General features: G+C 38.5%; 2 protein-coding genes across 6 annotated transcripts in view; one reads left to right on the top strand and one right to left on the bottom strand.

Annotated features, from left to right (window-relative positions):
- Positions 1-6,086, bottom strand: part of PIBF1 (progesterone immunomodulatory binding factor 1) — a 317,017-nt gene extending 310,931 nt beyond the window's left edge. For 3 of the 5 annotated variants that reach the window (XM_074191801.1, XM_074191800.1, XM_074191798.1), the window contains exons 1-2: positions 5,842-6,086; positions 3,751-4,051 (exon numbers count right to left, since the gene is read on the bottom strand). In XM_074191801.1, the coding sequence (XP_074047902.1) occupies positions 3,751-4,002 (252 nt within the window). In that variant the 5' untranslated portion in view covers positions 4,003-4,051; positions 5,842-6,086. Of the gene's footprint in view, positions 1-3,750; positions 4,052-5,540; positions 5,819-5,841 lie in introns of those variants that run through there. The other 2 variants (XM_074191802.1, XM_074191799.1) reach the window with 2 other exon arrangements.
- Positions 6,087-6,377: 291 nt separating this feature from the next.
- Positions 6,378-19,114, top strand: part of DIS3 (DIS3 homolog, exosome endoribonuclease and 3'-5' exoribonuclease) — a 39,122-nt gene continuing 26,385 nt past the window's right edge. Inside the window, exons 1-4 of the mRNA XM_074191797.1 lie at positions 6,378-6,772; positions 8,030-8,187; positions 18,223-18,416; positions 18,759-18,832. Coding sequence (XP_074047898.1) covers positions 6,545-6,772; positions 8,030-8,187; positions 18,223-18,416; positions 18,759-18,832 — 654 coding nt within the window. The 5' untranslated portion in view covers positions 6,378-6,544. The remainder of the gene's footprint in view (positions 6,773-8,029; positions 8,188-18,222; positions 18,417-18,758; positions 18,833-19,114) is intronic.

Here is a 19,114-nt window from a genome sequence, read left to right as displayed (position 1 = left end):
ATATATAGACGCTATCAATGATATAACTCTCAGAACTAGCTTGGCACTCCAGGAGTCCCCACATCCAAGTTCTAAGAAGTGAAACTGGAGATAATCTCAGAAAGGTATCAGCTGATACAAAGGAAGCTTTGGAGGCAAGACACAGATATGGAGAGGGAGAACTTCGGTCAAAGCATCCAGAGCTGAGAAGTACACATCACATGTGAGGAATGAGGAAACCAGAGGGATTCAATTCTGAGGCCAGGAGTGGTGCCTAAGAAGTCTACAAAGGTCGTAGGGAGCCAAGAGTGTGGCAGCTAGGGAGCGAGAAGTTTACTAAAAGGAGGGATGATGTAGTCAGACCTGAGATTTAGGAAGATCAATGCTGTAGCTAGGTGAGGCAGGGAAACCAATTAATAGTAGTCCAGGTGAGAGCTGATGGGGTCTGTACCCAGGTGGTAGCAGTGCCAGAAGAAAGAAGTGGGCATATAAAAGAGCTATTCTGACGGAAAATTGACAGGATTTGGCATCAGATTGGATGTGGAGGGGGAGTGAGACAATGATCATGACACTATGGAAAGGAAGAGTTGGGTAGTCTGGGTAACCAGGAGGATGGTGGCACCCTTGATCACATCAGGAAACGTAGGAAGAGGGGCAGCTTTGGGGTAGGAAGGTATTTACTTTGGTTTTGGACATGCCTATGGGATATTCAGGTTTGAGAGTTGAGTAGAGTCATATGGAACACTTAATAATAGGGATCATATAGGAAAAAAAAAGGATCCAGTGAAAAAGAAAAAGAAACAGAACATTTAAGATTATAGTTTATAGATGACAATATTGAGGAGAATGGAACTATAGAAAAGTCAAAATTACTGAGGGAAAAAATCCACTAGATTTGGCAGTTAAGAGTCATTGATTTTATCTGCAAGAATGGTTTCAATTGGGGCAGCTAGGTGGTACCAACCCTAGGGTCAGGAGAGAGCTGAGTTCAAATTGACCTCAGACACTTAAAGATTACCTAACTGTGTGATCTTGGGCAAGTCACATAACGCCATTGCCTTAGAAAAATAAAAAAAAAGAATGGTTTAAATAGAACAAGATACCAAAGCTATTAAGGAAAGGATTAAGGAACAAGTAGAAAGGCAGGAAATACTGTTCAAGACCTTTGATTTTTTAAAAGAACACTAGAATAGTTGAGGAAAGTTAATAAGTCAAAGGAAGTCTTTTTTAAATGGAAAAGAATTGAAAATGCTTGCAGCAGTAAGAAAGGAATGGTAAAAAGAAGACAGAAGTTGGAAGAAAGGGGATAACAGGTTTAAGAGGTACCCCTGGCAAAGAGGAGAGCCATCTTTCCCCATGAAACAAAGGAGGAAAAGGAAGATAATACAAAAAGTGTGGAGGACAGGAAATGGGGAGGATATCAGCCTTCTCAGTAAAGAAGTGCTGTTATGTACCAAATATGAAGCAGAGGAGAAAATGAGATTAGAAGAGACTATGAACTTCTTCAGGAAAGGGGACGTTTTATACATTTTTAAAATAATTTATTGAAATAATACGACACAAACCAGATTAGGAACAGAAACTATGGGGAATATCATGACTAAGCAACTGTAAAAATACAACTGAAGTCAAGTAAAATAAATTTATACTAGACAAATCAAAAATTTTATTCTTTTTTTAAATAGTATTTTAGAAGCTTGGAGGTGGAGGAAAGAAAAGATTAAGTGTTGCCTAGAAATAACTTTATCTGGATAAGAACTCCAAAAGATCAAAGGAAGTAAGAGATTCAACTGGGATGAGTGCACAGACACATTGGCTATCTAGGGAGACAGGGCTGAGCTTGGGATTCTTAACTTGGGAACATATTTCAAGAGAATCTACTAATTTAAAAATATTTTAATAATAATTACAATATAATTTACTAATTTTGTGTATTACCTTTTTTTTTTTAAGGTTTTTGTAAGGCAAATAGAGTTAAGTGGCTTGCCCAAAGCTACACAGCTAGGTAATTATTAAGTGTCTGAGGCTGGATTTGAATTCAGGTACTCTTGACTCCAGGGCCAGTGCTCTGTGTGTTACTTTTTATGAATTTATAAACCATTAGTCTGAAGTGTTCACAGGCTTCAATAAGTCAGAGGGTTTCATGACACAAAAACGTTAAGAACTCCCTAGACTAGACAATCAGGAAGGGTTTAAGTGACCAGAGATTTTTTTGAGGATGAATTTCAAATTCAGTTGGAGTGAAGGAATGCAATTATTAGAAGAGTATACTGTAGTCACTGAGAAAAAATTTACATAATTCAGTGTCTTGGAAGATGTGAAATTTTGGTTGATGGTGTGACCTCATCAGTGAATAAAGCAATGGTTATTGCTAAGTGAGAAAAGCTGCTACTACAACATACATTTTTAGAAGTCCACAAAGTCTGCAGTTTATTCTTTTAAAAGTGCAGAGTTGTGGACAACATTTGTTCTCTGTGGATAAATATGATTTTGTGTACACTCAAGTTGACTTAGAAACCAATCTTAACAGATAACATAGGTGCCTACATATTCCTCCCCAACCAAAACAAAACCAAAGTCTGACTATAAAAAAATGAGCTTGGGTTCTTCAAGTGACCAATAATTGACTTTAAAGCAATACCAAAAATGGAGTTTCAAATCTTTTGAGCAGTAGAGTATCAGTAGAAGTGTGGACAGTCTGATTGTACTTTGGAAGGAAGACACTTTAGGATGTTAAAGACCACTTACCCCTCCACCCAGCCACTTCTGTCCTATTTCAGCCCAACATTTCTTGCCCGTACCTGTGCAATAGCCTCCTAATTGGTCTCTAGGGTCCAATTCTTTCCCCACTCGATTTTCCATAGGGATATATAATAATTTTCTTAAGGCATAGGTCTGATCAGGTCACACACCTAACTCTCCAACCCCAGTGGCTCTGTAAATGTCTAAGATGGATCAATCAATATGCATTAAGTGCCTACTGTATTCTAGCTGCAGGGGATATAATTCAATGAATGGAAAAATCCCTACCCACAAGGAGCTCACATTCTAATAAGGAAGACAAGCATACATAAGGGTATAAATATAAATATAAAGAGAACATGTACAAATAAAGACAAAAGGAGAGGAAGGGCACAAGCTATTGAGGCAAAGTTATCAACCATTAACTCCTATGCAGTATTTGAAAACCTTAATAGCCTCACCTCCATGTGACTTTCCAGATTATCAACCATGATCCATGGTCCAAGAGCTCATCAAACTAGCTTTTTCAATCTTTTTACCCACTCCATCTTCTATCTGCATGCTTCACATTCTCTTCCTAGTTCCTCTAATATTCCTTGTACCTCATACTAGAGGCCTTTCCTGATTTCCCTAGCTATCAGTTCCTTCTACTCCAAAACATGTATTTTATATGCATGTGTGTGTGTTTATACACACATGTATCTGTCATCTTTTCTGTTCAAATATAATTTTCTTGACTTTCATTTTTGAATTTGTATTCTTGTGCCTAACATAATCCCTAACACATAATAGATGATTTCTGTTTATGGATTGATTGTTGTCTGTTTACAACATACCAAGGATAAGCTCCCCCACTCCAGCTATACCAGCTTTAAACAATTTTTAAATTCCAATTTTTTAGCTACTCTACCCACTTAATCTAATAAAGAAAAACCATTCTTTCTAATCATTCTTTTACTTTGGAGAACTAAAATTTAACTGTATCATCAAACACATGCATATAAGAGCAAGATTCACAAATTGTCTTACTTTTGTAAGATAGTCCACTTTCATGTTGTCAATAATTAGGTTTTTCTGGGAGAGCTCTATTTTCAGCAATTGGATGTTATGAAGTAGTTCTTTTCTTTCAATAAGCTGCCTTGTGATTTTGGTTTTCCCCTCTCTTTCTTCTGATGAGGAAATTTCATCTGTAGGCACTGTGGTTTCTAAACTAATATCTTCAGACTCTAGAGAACTAGAAATGTTGACTCTTCTTAATTCTTTAGGGACTTTTCGCGACATGTTTGTTGCTACTGATGGATTTTCCTTTGCAGTTTTCAATTTAAATATCCTGCAAATAAAAAATTAAGATGAAATTTAAATTTACTTCAAAAGGTAAACATATATGTAATGTAAAATGGATAGGACATTAAGTTTTCTTCTTACCCTAAATTAACTACGGGACATCCCTAAGCTATTGCCTGGCAAATTACTACCACAATTAAGCAGTAAACTAGTGTGCTGATTATCTTGGATAAGTAATAATTTTGGCATAGTTTCACTTTGTGACAGTAATGGTTGTCTGGGTCTGTGTGTATATTTTTATACTTCTACGAATGACCTAAGCTGAGGACATTTTTGTTTTTGTTTTCCTAGGGCTTAGCATACTTTTAGATTTTGAACTTGGTTCTGTAGATTTTTATACTTCTATGGATGACCTAAACTGAGGACATTTTTGCTTCTGTTTTCCTAGGGCTTAGCATAGTTCTAGATTTTGAACTTGGTTCTGTAGATTTTTATACTTCTACAGATGACCTAAGCTGAGGTCATTTTTGTTTTTGTTTTCCTAGGGCTTAGTATACTTTTAGATTTTGAACTTGGTTCTGTAGATTTTTATACTTCTATGGATGACCTAAACTGAGGACATTTTTGCTTCTATTTTCCTAGGGCTTAGCATAGCTCTAGATTTTGGACTTGGTTCTGTAGATTTTTATACTTCTACGGATGACCTAAGCTGAGGACATTTCTGCTTCTGTTTTCCTAGGGCTTAGCATAGTTCTAGATTTTGAACTTGGTTCTGTAGATTTTTATGCTTCTACGGATGAACTAAGCTGAGGACATTTCTGCTTCTGTTTTCCTAAGGCTTAGCATAGTTCTAGATTTTGAACTTGGTTCTGTAGATTTTTATACTTCTACGGATGAACTAAGCTGAGGACATTTCTGCTTCTGTTTTCCTGGGGCTTAGCATAGTTCTAGATTTTGAACTTGGTTCTGTAGATTTTTATGCTTCTACGGATGATCTAAGCTGAGGACATTTCTGCTTCTGTTTTCCTGGGGCTTAGCATAGCTCTAGATTTTGAACTTGGTTCTGTAGATTTTTATGCTTCTACGGATGACCTAAGCTGAGGACACTTCTGCTTCTGTTTTCCTGGGGCTTAGCATAGCTCTAGATTTTGAACTTGGTTCTGTAGATTTTTATGCTTCTACGGATGACCTAAGCTGAGGACATTTCTGCTTCTGTTTTCCTGGGGTTTAGCATAGCTCTAGATTTTGGACTTGCAAGGCTCAGTGGTATTCTTTCCCAAACACTAAAGTTGCATCAATCCTCCCGGGGTGGCCTTCGGCATACAACTACCAGGTTAATTTTTCCCAATCACAACTTTTGTCACATGACCCAGCACCAAAGTCTTCACCGGCTCCTTACGGTTTACAGAACAAATTGAGAGCTTCTTAGTCCGGAGTTAAATAACAGTCAATTCCGAGCCGGGCATGCTCCCTCCCTCTCTCAGAACCTCAAAACGCACGGATTAGCGCATCCGTCTTAGACTCCTGCCCCGTACCTTTGCTCATACTCCCTTCTCCCTAGCTGCCTGGCCACATTTTAGCGATTATGGGAGCCCCGGAGTCCAAGCCTGCCTCCATTCCTCTTTCCCTCAGCCGGCCTCAGTTTCCCCATCTGTATGAGGGGCATGAGGGCGGGTTTCCGAGCGAATGCAAAGCGCTTTGCAGCGTTTAGAGCGCATCGTACCCCTGCCTCGGGGGACGGGGGTCGCTTTCTATCGGCCTGTGTCCCCATGGTCTCGGGGCCTAACAAGGGTTTTGCCGCCTGTGGGCAGGCCCGAGCCCGGGACAAAGACTCACCGCGGCCCGGAGGGCTGGGGCTGGGACCAGCCGCCTCCGGGTCCTCTTCCGCCACCGCCCGCCCGCTTCGGGAGGAAGCCGTCACCAGGACAACCGAGCCGGCGGCACCAGGGAAACAAAGGAGGAAGCAGCCGCTAGCCCGGCCCTCGAGCCCGGCCCAAGCCAAACCCGTTCACTAGGAGCCCCAGGAACGCGCGGGGCGTGCCGGGAAGTGAAGTCCTCAGCGAAGCGGGCCAATCCATGAGGACTAGGCCTTCTGACCGAGGCTTCCGGCGGGAGCGGGGCACGCCGGGAGGTGAAGTCCTCAGCGAAGCGGGCCAATCCATGAGGACTAGCCCTTCTGACCGAGGCTTCCGGCGGGAGCGGGGCACGCCGGGAAGTGGAGTTCCGGACGGACCAACCATCTCCCGCCGATGATAAACCGAGGAAGGCTGCGGAGCATGCCGGGAAGGGAAGTCGTTAGGGAAGCGGGCCAATCCAAGGGAACTATCCCTTCTGACCCAGGCTTCCGGCGGGAGCGGGGCACGCCGGGAAGTGAAGTTCTTGGGCGTCCTCAGACGAGCGCACGCTCTGCCGGAGGGCGAAGGCGCGGAGTTTGCCGCCCCCCGCCACCCCTTCCAGCCCCGCGGCCTGCTCCTTCCTCCCCGCAGAGAGGCGCGCGCCTGGGGGCCGCTTTGGCGTGGCAGGGCGGCCGGCGAGCACGATGCTCAAGTCCAAGACCTTCCTGAAGAAGACGCGGGCGGGCGGGGTGCTGAAGATCGTGCGGGAGCACTACCTGCGCGACGACATCGGCTGCGGGGCCGCGGGCTGCGCCGAGTGCCGCGGCGCCCAGGAGGGCCCGGCCCTGGAGCCCGGGCCGCGCCGCCCCGAGAGCCGCCTCTGCCCGCGGCCCCACTACCTCCTGCCGGACACCAACGTGCTGCTCCACCAGGTGCCGCCCGGGCCGGAGGCCTCGGCCTCGTGGGGCGCCGCCCGCCGGGACTGGGGAGCCCCGAGGGCGGGGGGTTGAGACCCCCGGGAGCCAGCCTAAACGTGCACGCCGGATCCAAGCCACAGGCTCCAGCACCCGAAGCTCGTGCTGGGTTGCAGCTTGACTTCCCTCTGGTCTCAGTTTCCCCATTTGTAAAAAGAGGAAGATGGGCCTTGAAGGGCGCCCCCAGCCCGAAATCCATGATTTCCCCCCTGCGACCCCGAAAAGGACCTCGGGTTTTGTTTTTTTTTTGCAAGGCAATGGGGTTAAGTGACTTGCCCAGGGCTTCACAGCTAGATAATTATTAACTGTCTGAGGTCGGATTTGAACTCAGGTCCTCCAGACTCCGGGGCTCTATCTAGCCGCCCCTGACCTCGGTTTTGTTTGGGTTTTTTTTCCCCTAATAAGTAGCAGCTTGTGAGTTAGGATGAGTTCTTTAATCTGAGCCTATCACTCCTTGAAATATGGGCAAAGTTCCAGTATACACCTCATTTGGGGATTGTGCTCATGAATGGTTTTAACTTGAACTTGAATGTAACTTACTGTTTTTTTATTTTTTGCAAGGCACTGGGGTTAAGTGGCTTGCCCAAGGCCACACAGCTAGGTAATTCTTAAGTCAGGTCCTCCTGCCTCCAGTGCTCTATCCACTAGCCACCCCTAATTTACTGTTTTTAACTTATTATTATTATTCTATTAGTCTTAACTTACAAATGCTCTGAAGCTAGGGACTTAAACTGGTGTAGCAGCTCTGGGATTTTCATGAATGCTGAATATATATTGTTTGAATTGATGATCTTCTCTAACTATAAGGAGTCTGCAAAATTGAGAGATAAGTACAAATTGAAGTAGCCCCTTGCCTTTAAACTAGGTTTTAATCTTTTTTTAATTAAAGATTTTATTTATTTTGAGTTTTACAATTTTTACCCCCCCCCACACACACAGAAAGTAATTTGTCAGTTTTTACATTGTTTCCATGGTATACATTGATCCAAATTGAGTGTGATGAGAGAAATCATATCCTTAAGGAAGAAATATAAAGTACAAGAAATACTCGTTTTTATTCTTTCTCAGATTCAGTTGTCAGTAGGGAATGTATTTCTTATTGAGTGGAGTTTAATGAGGTGTGTTGCAAAAATAGAATATATTGGAAATTGGTATAGTGCAAAAGCAGAACAAGCTTATGACAAAGTTTAATGCATTTTCCTTTTTTTTTTTAAGATTGATATACTTGAGGATCCAATCATCAGAAATGTAATCTTGCTACAAACAGTTCTTCAGGAAGTAAGGAATCGGAGTGCACCAATATATAAGAGAATCCGAGATGTGATTAGTGATCCTAGCAAGCATTTCTATACCTTCACTAATGAGCATCATAGGTAAGATAAATATTTTACATTGGATGTGAAAAAACTACAAAGGTGTTGGAATGAATGGGAGTAGTAATTTGTACTTTTGCTAAAAATATAAAATTAAATATAATATAAATGAATATATAAGCATAATATAAAATTAAAATAGTTGTACTTCTCTAAGAATATCTCTTTCTGATCAGTTTTATATTCCAAAATGCTTTCACATACTTCCTCAGTCTTCACAAGCAACTAATGAGATAGGTAGGGTAACTGATATCTTTTTTCCCCAGATGAGAAATCTGAGGCACAAGTTAAGTAATGTTTTGAAATTCAATATTAGAACCCAGACCATCTGTCTTTAAGAAGGAATCTTCTGATTGATACTCCATTAGGTTCAAGTATATTTTTCTTTTCTTTTTCAGTGAGGCAATAGGATTAAGTAAGTGACTTGCCCTTGGTCACACAGCTAGTGTCAAGAATCTGAGGCTGAATTTGAACTTAGATCCTCCTGGATTCCAGGGTGGGTACTCTATCCACTGCCCCTCAAGTATGTTTTTCCGTAGCTCTATATATGCTTCCAAAATTTCTCTACAGTTGACTTTAAGGTAATAATGATGTTTGAAATTAATGTTTGAAGAGTAGTTTTACTAATAACTCTGAGAAAAATCTTATTTGAAAAAATTCATAGGGAAACCATAGCAGATAACAAAGGAAAGAGTTTAAAAATATAAAACAGATTAAAGCTATATAGATTTTAAAATTAAAAATTTTTAATAAAAAGATTGGAAAGACTATAAGTCTAAGAAACTTAATCTAAAGGCAGCTAGTTGGCACAGTGGATAGAACACTGCCCCTGGAGTCAGGAGGATCTGAATTCACACATGGCCTCAGACACTTAAAAATTACCTAGCTGTGTGACTTTGGGCAAGTCACTTAACCCCACTGCTTTGCAAAAACCAAAGAAAGAAAGGAAGGAAGAAAGAAATGGAATACATGAGATTTGGACCTTTGTTGTATGTAGGACCTTTGATGTAGTGGGTAGAACAATGATCTTAGAGTCAAAAAAGACTGGGGTTTAAAGCCTCTCAAAGCTACTTCTTGCCAATGCTACCTTGAGCATCATTTAATTTCACTGGCCCTTAGTCCTTATCTGTAAAAGGAGGAAATAGAAAGTCCCCTCCAGATCTCAGTCTATGATGATGCATAACTACAACCTTCCAATAGAGGACTTCACCTTCATCGTCCTTTATTTTAAAGTACCATCATGGGTTCCCTTCCCCTTGTCTGTTTTCCTGCTTTGGTACCTCCCCATGTATTAGCTTTTTGTTTTTAACTTTAGAAAAATTTTATTACTTTTGAGTTTTACAATTTTCCCCCATTCTTGCTTCCCTCCCTCTACCCCTCATGGAAGGCATTCTGTTAGTCTTTTCATTGTTTCAATGGTATACGTTGATCTAAGTTGAATGTGATGAGAGAGAAATCATATCCTTAAGGAAAAAAAATAAAGTATATGACATCACAAAGTACATAATAAGAGAACAGTTCCCCCCTCCCCCTAAATTGAAAGTAATAGTCGTTAGTCTTTGTTCAAACTGCACAAATCTTTCAGTGGATACAGATGGTATTCTCCATTGCAGATAGCCCAAAATTGTTCCTTGTTGCACTGAAGGATTGACAAGTCCATTAAGATTGATCATCAGGGTGACTGGGTGGTTCAGTGGTTAGAGCACCAGCCCTGGAGTCAAGAGTACCTGAGTTCAAATCCAGCCTTAGACACTTAAGAATCCCTTTAGCAGTGTGGCCTTGGGCAAGCCATTTAACCCCATTTGCCTTGCCAAAAAAACTCCAAAAAACCTAAGGTTGATCATCATCGGAAAAGGGGTAAAAACATCACTTGTACAAAAATATTCATAGTAGCCCTGTTTGTGGTGGCAAAGAATTGGAAATTGAGTAAATGTCCTTTAATTGGGAAATGGCTTAGCAAACTGGTATATGTATGTCATGGAACACTATTGTTCTATTAGAAACCAGGAGGGATGGGAATTCAGGGAAGCCTAGAGGGATTTGCATAAACTGATGCTGAGTGAGAGGAGCAGAACCAGAAAAACACTCTATACCTTAAAAGCAACATGGGGGTGATGATCAACCTTGATGGGCTCGATCATTCCATCATTGCAGCAATCAGGGAAAATTTGGGGCTGTCTGCAATGGAGAATACTATCTGTATCCAGAGAAGGAATTGTAGAGTTTGAACAAAGACCAAGGACTAGTACCTTAAATTTAGGGGGGGGAAACCTGATATCTTATTGTCTGATCTTGCTATATCTTACACTTTCTTTCTTCCTTAAGGTTATGATTTCTCTCTCATCACTCTCAGTTTGGATCTATGTATACCATGGAAACAAAGTAAAGACTGATAAATTGCCTTCTTTGTGGGGGAGGGAAGTAAGATTGGGGGAAAATTGTAAAACTCTAAATAAATAAAATCTTTAATTAAAAAAATAAAAATAAAAATATCCTATAAAAAAAAGATTGATCAACATCCCCATGTTGCTGTTAGGGTGTACGGTGTTATTCTGGTTCTGTTCCTCTCGCTTAGCATCAGTTCATGCAAATCCTTCCAGGCTTCCCTGAATTCTCATCTCTCCTGGTTTCTTACAGAACAATAATGTTCCATGATATACATATACCACAGTTTGTTAAGCCATTCTCCAACTGAAGGACATTTACTTAATTTCCAATTCTTTGCTACCACAAACAGGACTGCTATGAATATTTTTGTACAAGTGCTGTTTTTACTTTTTTTCATGATCTTTTTAGGGTATAGATCCAGTAGGTATTGCTGGATCAAAGGGGATGCACATTTTTTTACCCTTTGGATGTAATTCCAGATTTCTCTTCAGAAAGTTTGGATGAGTTCACAGCTCCACCAACAATATATTAGTGTCCCAGATTTCCCACATCCCTTCCAACATTGATCATTGTCCTTTCTGGTCATATTGGCCAGTCTGAAAGGTGTATGGTGGTATCTCAGAAATCCTTTAATTTACGTTTCTCTAACAAGTAATGATTTAGAACAATTTTTTGTATTTTTAGATCACTTTGCCTCATCTGTAAATTGCCTTTGCATATCCTTTGACTATTTGTCAATTGGGGAATGGCTTTTTTTTTTTTTTTTTTTTTTCAGAAAATTAGACTCAGGGGTTGACTATGTGGTACAGTGGATAAAGCACCAGCCCTGGAGTGAGGAGTACCTGGGTTCAAATCCGGTCTCAGACACTTAATAATTACTTAGCTGTGTGACCTTGGGCAAGCCACTTTACCCCATCTGACTTGCAAAAAAAAACCCCTAAAAAAATAAATTAGACCCAGTTCTCTGTATATTTTAGAAATGACACCTTTGCCAGAAACACTAGTTGTAGCGTTTGTTTCCCAATTTACTACATTTCTTTTGATCTTGGTTACAGTGGGTTTTTTTATCTGTACCAAAGCTTTTTAATTTAATGTAATCAAAATTATCTACTTTGTTTTTAATGATGTTCTCCATCTCTTCCTTGATCATAAACTGCTTCCCTTTCCCTAGATCTGACAGGTTAACTACTCCTTGATCTTCAAGTTTGCTTATAATAACTTTTTTAACGTCTAAATTCTGTATCCATTATGATCTTATCTTGGTATAGGGTGTGAGGTGTTGGTCTTATTTAAGTTTCTTTTATACTAACTTCTAATTTTCCCAACAGTTTTTGTCAAAGAGAGAGTATTTGTCCCAATAACTGGACTCTGCGTTTTTCAAGCAGAGATTTTCCTGCTATTGCAACTAATCTATTCCACTGATCTGCCACTCTTATTTTCTTAGCCAATACCAGACAGTTTTGATGACTGATGCTTTATAATATAATTTTAGATCTGGTAAGGCTAAGCCACCTTCTTTTGTACTTTTTTTCATTGAATCCCTGGGAATTCTTGGCTTTTTAATTCTCCATATGAATTTACTTAGAAGTTTGTCTAACTCATTAAAGTAATTTTTTTTTGGAATTTTGATTGGTAGGGCACTAAACAGGTAGTTTAGTTTTGGTGGAATTATCATTTTTATTATGTTAGCTTGGTCTATCCGTGAGCAGTTGATGTTTTCCCAGTTATTTAAGTCTGATTTTATTTGTGTGAGAAGTGTTTTTGTTTTCAAAAAGTGTTTTAGTCTACCTTGGCAGATAGACTCCCAGGTATTTTATATTGTCTAAGGTTACTTTGAATGGGATGTCTCTTCTTTTATTGCTGAGGCTAGCATGTCTAATACGATATTGCATAGTAGTGGTGATAAGGGCCATACTTGTTTCATCCCTGATCTTATTGGGAATGCCTCAAGCCTATCCCCATTGCATATAATAATGCTTGTTGATGGTTTCAGATAGATACTGCTTATTATTCTAAGGAACAATCCATTTATTCCTACACTCTAGTGTTTTTAGTAGGAATGGATGCTGTATTTTGGTAAAAGCTTTGTCAGCATCTATTGATATAATCATGATTTCTGATAGGTTTGTTATTGATATAATTAATTATACTAACAGTTTTCCTAATATTGAACCAACCCTGCATCCCTGGTATAAATCCTACTTGGTCATAGTGTATTATCCTAGTGATAACTTGTTGTAATCGTTTTGCTAAGATTTTATTTAAGATTTTGGCATCTATATTCATTAGGAAGACAGGTCTTTAATTTTCTTTTTCTGTTTTAATTCTTCCTGGTTTAGGTATCAGCACCATATTGGTATCATAGTTATGCAGAGTTCTGTCTTCACCTATTTTTCCAAAGAGCTTATATAGAATTGGAACCAATTGTTCCTTATGTGTTTGATAGAATTCCTTTGTGAATCCATCTGGCCTTGGAGATTTTTTCTTAGGGAGTTCAATAATGGCTTCTTGAATTTGTTTTTCTGAGATAGGGTTGTTTAGGTTTTTAATTTCCTCTTCACTTAATCTGGGAAATTTAAATTTTTGTAAATATTCATCAATTTCACTTAAATTGTCAAATTTATTGGCATAGAGTTGGGCAAAGTAATTCCAAATTATTAGTTTAATTTCCTTCTCATTGGTGTTGAGTTCACCTTTTTCATTTATGATACTAGCTGTTTTGTTTTCTTCCTTTTTTAAATTAAATTGACCAGAGGCTTATCAATTTTATTGGTTTTTTCATAAAACCAACTCTTGGTTTTATTTATTAGTTCAATAGTTTTCTTGCTTTCGATTTTATTAATTTCTCCTTTAATTTCTAGGATTTCTATTTTGGTATTTAATTGGGGGTTTTTGATTTGTTCTTTCTCTAATGTTTTTAATTTCATATCTAGTTCGTTGATTTCCTTCTTTCTCTAATTTATTCATGTAAGCATTTAAAGATATAATATATCCTCTGATAGCTGCCTTGAGTAAATCCCATAGGTTTTGGTATGTTGCTTCATTATTGTCATTATCTAGGATGAAATAATGAATTCTTTCTATAATTTGTTGTTTGATCCACTCATTTTTTTTAAAATGAGGTTATTTAGTTTCCAATTAGTTCTGGGTCTGTATCTCCCTGGTCCAATATTGCATATGATTTTTATTGCATTGTGATCTGAGAAAGATGTATTCACTATTTCTGTCTTTTTGCATTTGAACATTAGCTTTTCATGCCCTAGTACGTGGTCATTTTTTGTGTAAGTGTCATGTACTGCATAAAAAAAAAGTATATTCCTTTCTATTCCTATTCAGTTTCCTCCATAAGTCTATCATATCTAGGTTTTTTAACAATCTATTTCCTTAACTTCCCTTCTTGTTTATTTTTATGGTTAGGTTTGTCCAAATCTGAGAGTAGGAGGTTGAGGTCTCCCACTAGTAGAGTTTTGCTGTCTATTTCTTCCTGTAGCTCTTTCAACTTCTCTAAGAATTTGGATGCTAGCCCATTGGGTGCATACATATTTAATATTGAAATTACTTTAGTGTCTGTGGTACCTTTTAGGAGGATATAGTTTCCTTCCTTATCTCTTTTAATGATACCTATTTTTGTAGTTTTTTTTTTCTGAGATAAGGGTTGCTATCCCTGCTTTTTTCACTTCAGCTGAAGCAAAATATGTTTTGTTCCAATCTTTTACCTTTACTGTATATGTCTCTCTCTCTCTCTCTCTCTCTCTCTCTCTCTGCTTCAAATGAGTTTCTTGTAAGCAGCATATTGTAGGATTCTGGTTTTTAATCCACTCTGCTATTCACTTACGTTTTAAGGGAGAGTTCATCCCATTCACATTCAGAGTTATAATTATTAACTCTTTGTTGCCCTCCATGCTATCTTCCCTCTGTTTGTATTTTTCCCCTTTACCCATATTCTCCAGTATTTTGTTTCTGAATACTGCCCCCTTCAGTGTGTTTGCCCTCCTATATCAACCCCTCCCCTTTCTTTCCCCTTCTTTCCTCCCTTCCTTCTGTTCCCCTTTTTTCTCCCCCTCCCTGTCCCTTCCCTCCCCCCCTTTTCCCCTTTTAATACTTGAAAGACAGGATAAGTTTCTTAACTGAGTGTTTGTGTAAATTAACTTTAAGGCCAAGTCTGATGAGAGGAAGAGTCAGGTGGTTCTCAGCTCCTTCCTTCTTCCCCTCTATTACAATAGGTCTTTTTTACCTCTTAATGTAATGAAATTCATCCCATTCATTCTCCTCCCGTTTCCTTACTGTCCCCCTTTTTTATGTAAGTATTATTTTTAAATCATTCTGTGTCACAGAAAAGTCATGAGTGTCCATCACTTCTGGCTAAGTATAGTCTCTCTAATAAGAGTTACAATTCTCAAGAGTTATAAGAATCTTTCTCCCAGGACAGGATAGTCAGTTTCATCTTATTGGATAGCAGTTTTTTTTTCTTTACCTTTTCATGTGTCTTGACTCCTGTTTGATGTCCAGATTTTCTATTTAGCTCTGATTTTTTCTTCAGGAAATGTTGGAAGTCTTCCATTTTCTTAAATGTCCATCTTTTCCCCTGGAAGAGAAGGCTCGGCTTTGCTGGGTAGTAGATTCTTGTCTCCATTCCAAGCTTTCTTGTCCTTTGGAATATCTCATTCCATGCTCTTTGATCTCTTAATGTTGATGTATTCAGGTCCTGTGTAATCCTCACATCTAAATTGTTTCTTTCTGGCTGCTTTTGGGATTTTCTCTTTTATCTGATAGTTCTTGAATTTGGCCACAACATTCCTTGGTGCTTTCTTTTTAGGATCTCTTTCTGGAGGGGATCTATGTATTCTTTCAGTAATGATTTTTGCCCTCTGGTTCCATGATATCAGAGCAGTTTTCCATCACTAAATTCTGTAATATTAAGTCCAGGCTTTTTTTTTCTCTTCATTGTTTTCAGGAAGACCTATAATTCTCAATTTGTCTCTTCCTTGTATTCTCAAGGTCAGTAGTTTTGCTGATGAGGTATTTTACATTTTCTTTGATTTTTTTTATTTTTTGGTTTTTTGTTTAACAGACTCTTGCTTTCTCATGAAGTCATTAGTTTCTACAGACTCTATTCTTTTTTTAAGAGAAAAAATTTCTTCATTTACCTTTTGCAGCTCATTTTCCAGTTGATCAATTCTATTTTTGAAAGAATTTTCCATTTGACCATTTGAGGTTTTGAGAGAATTATTTCCTTTTTTTTATTTGTCCAATTGTATTTTCCAGTGATTTGTTTTCTTCTTGCAATGTGTTCATTGTCTCTCCCAAATTTTCCAATTGATTTTTTAAACTCCTTCCTGATTTCTTCAAGGAATTCTTTCTGTGCTGGAGACCAGATCATATTCTCCTCAGAGATTCTTGATCTCTCTGAGTTAGGGTCTTTTCCTTCTAGGAATTTATCTATGAACCCTCCTTTTCTCTGACTTTTCTTCATTTTTCTAATAGCTTATGTTGCTGAGAGGCTTGTTCACAGAGCTTTGGCGCTGAGATCTCCTAGAGGCTTTACTTATTGGGTTTAGTACTCCCAAGTGGGTCAGCCTGTAGGTGTAGGCTGTGTTGGTTGCTTTCTCTGGAGTGTCTATGACCTTGATTTGAGGTCCTCTCCCCTGGCCTGGAGGGGGTGGATGAAGCTGTTGAGTACTTTTATCTTTGTCCAATGGTGGGTTTTGCTCTATGGCAAGGTAATTGCTCTCCCTATTCACAGCTAAGGGAAGTCTGGGGCAGAGGTGGGCTGTAATTGTATTTGTTCTGGGAAGAACTTTGAAGATATGACTGCTGCTCTTTGGAACTGGAACTCACCCTTCAGCTCTGCAGGCAAGCTCCAGATTGTCAGTGCCACAACCAATGCCTCTGCTCCCTAGTTGCCCTTGTGACTGATCAGGCTTGCCTGGCTTTTAGACTTCCAGGCTCTAGCTAATCAGGCTCTGACCCTGTCCTATGATCCTGATAGAGTATGCCCTCTGCGCCCGCTCACCCAAGATTCCAGACAAACCTTGAGGTAGAGCTACTCATTTCTGTTTCTGAGTTTTGTAGATCAGATTTCTGTTAAGAGGTTTGTTTCATATTATATATGAAAGAAGATCAGGAGACTAGCACTGTGCCTGTCTTCTCTCCACCATCTTGGCCAGAAGTCTGTCTTAGCAAAATCATTCTATTCAAGCACAAGCTCTGCTACTTCCTGTCTGGTAGGAAAGGCTCTGACAATGGCCCCTCTGTCATCAGAGGACAGTCATAGCTAAGTATAGAGAGATTTCTTAGTAGGATTGTTCAACCATTGTCACTCATGGAACTCATGTAGTTCTAAGGCATGTAAAGACTGCAATCTGTCTTCAGTGGAGACAGTACACACAACAGTGAAATCACAGGTCCTTGAAGTATTGAAGTCCTTTTTCCTCATAGACTACGTGAAGGTATATCCAAATTATAATTACATTTCTTTGTAGTTTTCATGGTGTGCAAAGCATCATCTATCAATTTGTGTTTCCCCCAAAGCAATGACTTTGTTCCAGTGCTTTGGCAAATTTATTTTGTACTGTTTAAATGCTTTAAGATACTCTGAGAATAGGAGGTACTATAGTAAGTTATTATTTTGGGTGATACCTGACCTTTTTTTGTTCCTTTTTAAAAATTTTTAGTTTTTGACTTTAAAATGGAAAAATACCTTAAAGGGATTCATAAAAGAATTTAGTGTGGCTATACAATAATTTCCAGTAGTGCTTAACTTTCTCACTTTTGAAAGTATATTTTGAGAATTAGACTTCTGCCACCAAATTCTTAGTAATAGTCCTTTATACCTTCATTTAATTGAGTACAATTTGAATATGTTGAATGTAATTTAAATGTCTTTACATTTTAAATATATAAGTTGTTTTCCAAGAGTTTCATAGATGGTATTAATTCTGTAAATACATTACTTTTTGAAATTCAATTCTTAAACAGCCCAAGTTGTGATAGGCACTGTGCTATGTGCTGGAAGTAATACATAAAGACTCAATAAGATCTCTTATGATATCTGTGCTGTAATGAAGCTTACAATCTAAGAGGATATGTGGCAATATGGAAAGAGGGTCAAAGAGTAGTGCAAATACTTTTTGGTCTACATAGAAAATGATCGGTATTATAGCAGAGTTGGAAGTGCACTTCTTTGATCAGGTGGGTATTTAATCTGAACCTTCAAAAATAAAATTGCAACTGATAAAAATGGGAGAGAGACATTTGAAGTACAGGGGAATTACTATGTTTAGTGTTTTCCCTGTTAACCATTGAATAACTATTTGGCTATGGCAGATAGTGCACTAATTGATGTGCTTTTTTTCATTGGTCACATAATTAGATTATATTTTTTTAATTAAGTATATTTTAACATTTATATTAAAGGCCCAGTAGAATTGACTCTTCCCTGTTTTTTTAATTCTGATATTTCTTAAGGAGTAAGTTAGAAGAGTACTGTAAGATTCTCTTTGATCATTGATTCAAATTGATGTAGTTGGTTTTTAAAAGTGACATGAGCTTTAAAAGCTCACAAAACTTTATGTCACTAAAATAGAGATACTTGATTGGTTCCTTTATGCTCTGCTTTAAGACTTTTGAATTGTCTTTCATTTCCAGAGAAACATATGTAGAACAAGAACAAGGGGAAAATGCTAATGATCGAAATGATAGAGCTATCCGAGTGGCAGCAAAATGGTACAGTGAACACATGAAGAAAATTTCAGATGAGAATCATCCTCAAGTCATCCTCATAACAAATGACATAAAAAATAAGGAGAAGGCAATAGAAGAAGGAATACAAGCTTATACATGTAAGCCAAATTTAGTACACTATGTATGCTAATTTTCAGGTGTAAATAAAAGTTGTTCCTAGCCAGTCCTATGAAGGTCATTAGCATGGTTGTTTTGTACTTTTTTAAGCTAAGTCTTGACACTAAGGAGCTTTTGATAGGGAATAGCATGTATTTTCCCCCCTTACCCCATTTTCTTATTTTGACAGCTACCCCTTCTTAACAGGGACTTTAGATCCAAAAGAAACTTAAATCATTGCTCATAGACTTCAATAACTAAATATCTTGGATAACTAAATTTCTCTATATACTTGTCTACTTATGTTTTTTAATATTCTTATCTGAAAAAAATTTATTTTTCAGGTGAAGAATACATAAAAAGCTTAACAGCAAATCCTGAACTTGTAGATCGTCTTGCTTGTCTATCTGATGAAGGGGTATGGTTTACATTCATTTTTTTTTGTTGTTGTTTTAAACAAAAGTAGGAATATTCATTGTAGCATGCAATTTCAAAACTTTGGGATATGAAACTTAAAATTATGAAGATTAAAAGTATAATTATTGCTAGGTAAGAGTTACTTAGAGTTCTATTAGAAATAGTCTTTACAAAGGAACTGCCACAAAAAGTTGGAATCTGATTTCTCAGAATTCACAGAACTCTTTTATGTTTCTAGTAGAGTCTTGCTCCGTTGTGAATCCTGTCTCCTTTTTGTCAGTTT

Source organism: Macrotis lagotis, chromosome 6, assembly GCF_037893015.1.
Source record: "Macrotis lagotis isolate mMagLag1 chromosome 6, bilby.v1.9.chrom.fasta, whole genome shotgun sequence".
Lineage (NCBI taxonomy): Eukaryota > Metazoa > Chordata > Mammalia > Peramelemorphia > Peramelidae > Macrotis > Macrotis lagotis.
Note: the sequence above shows the minus strand (reverse complement) of the source record. Positions and strands in the feature narration are given on the sequence as shown.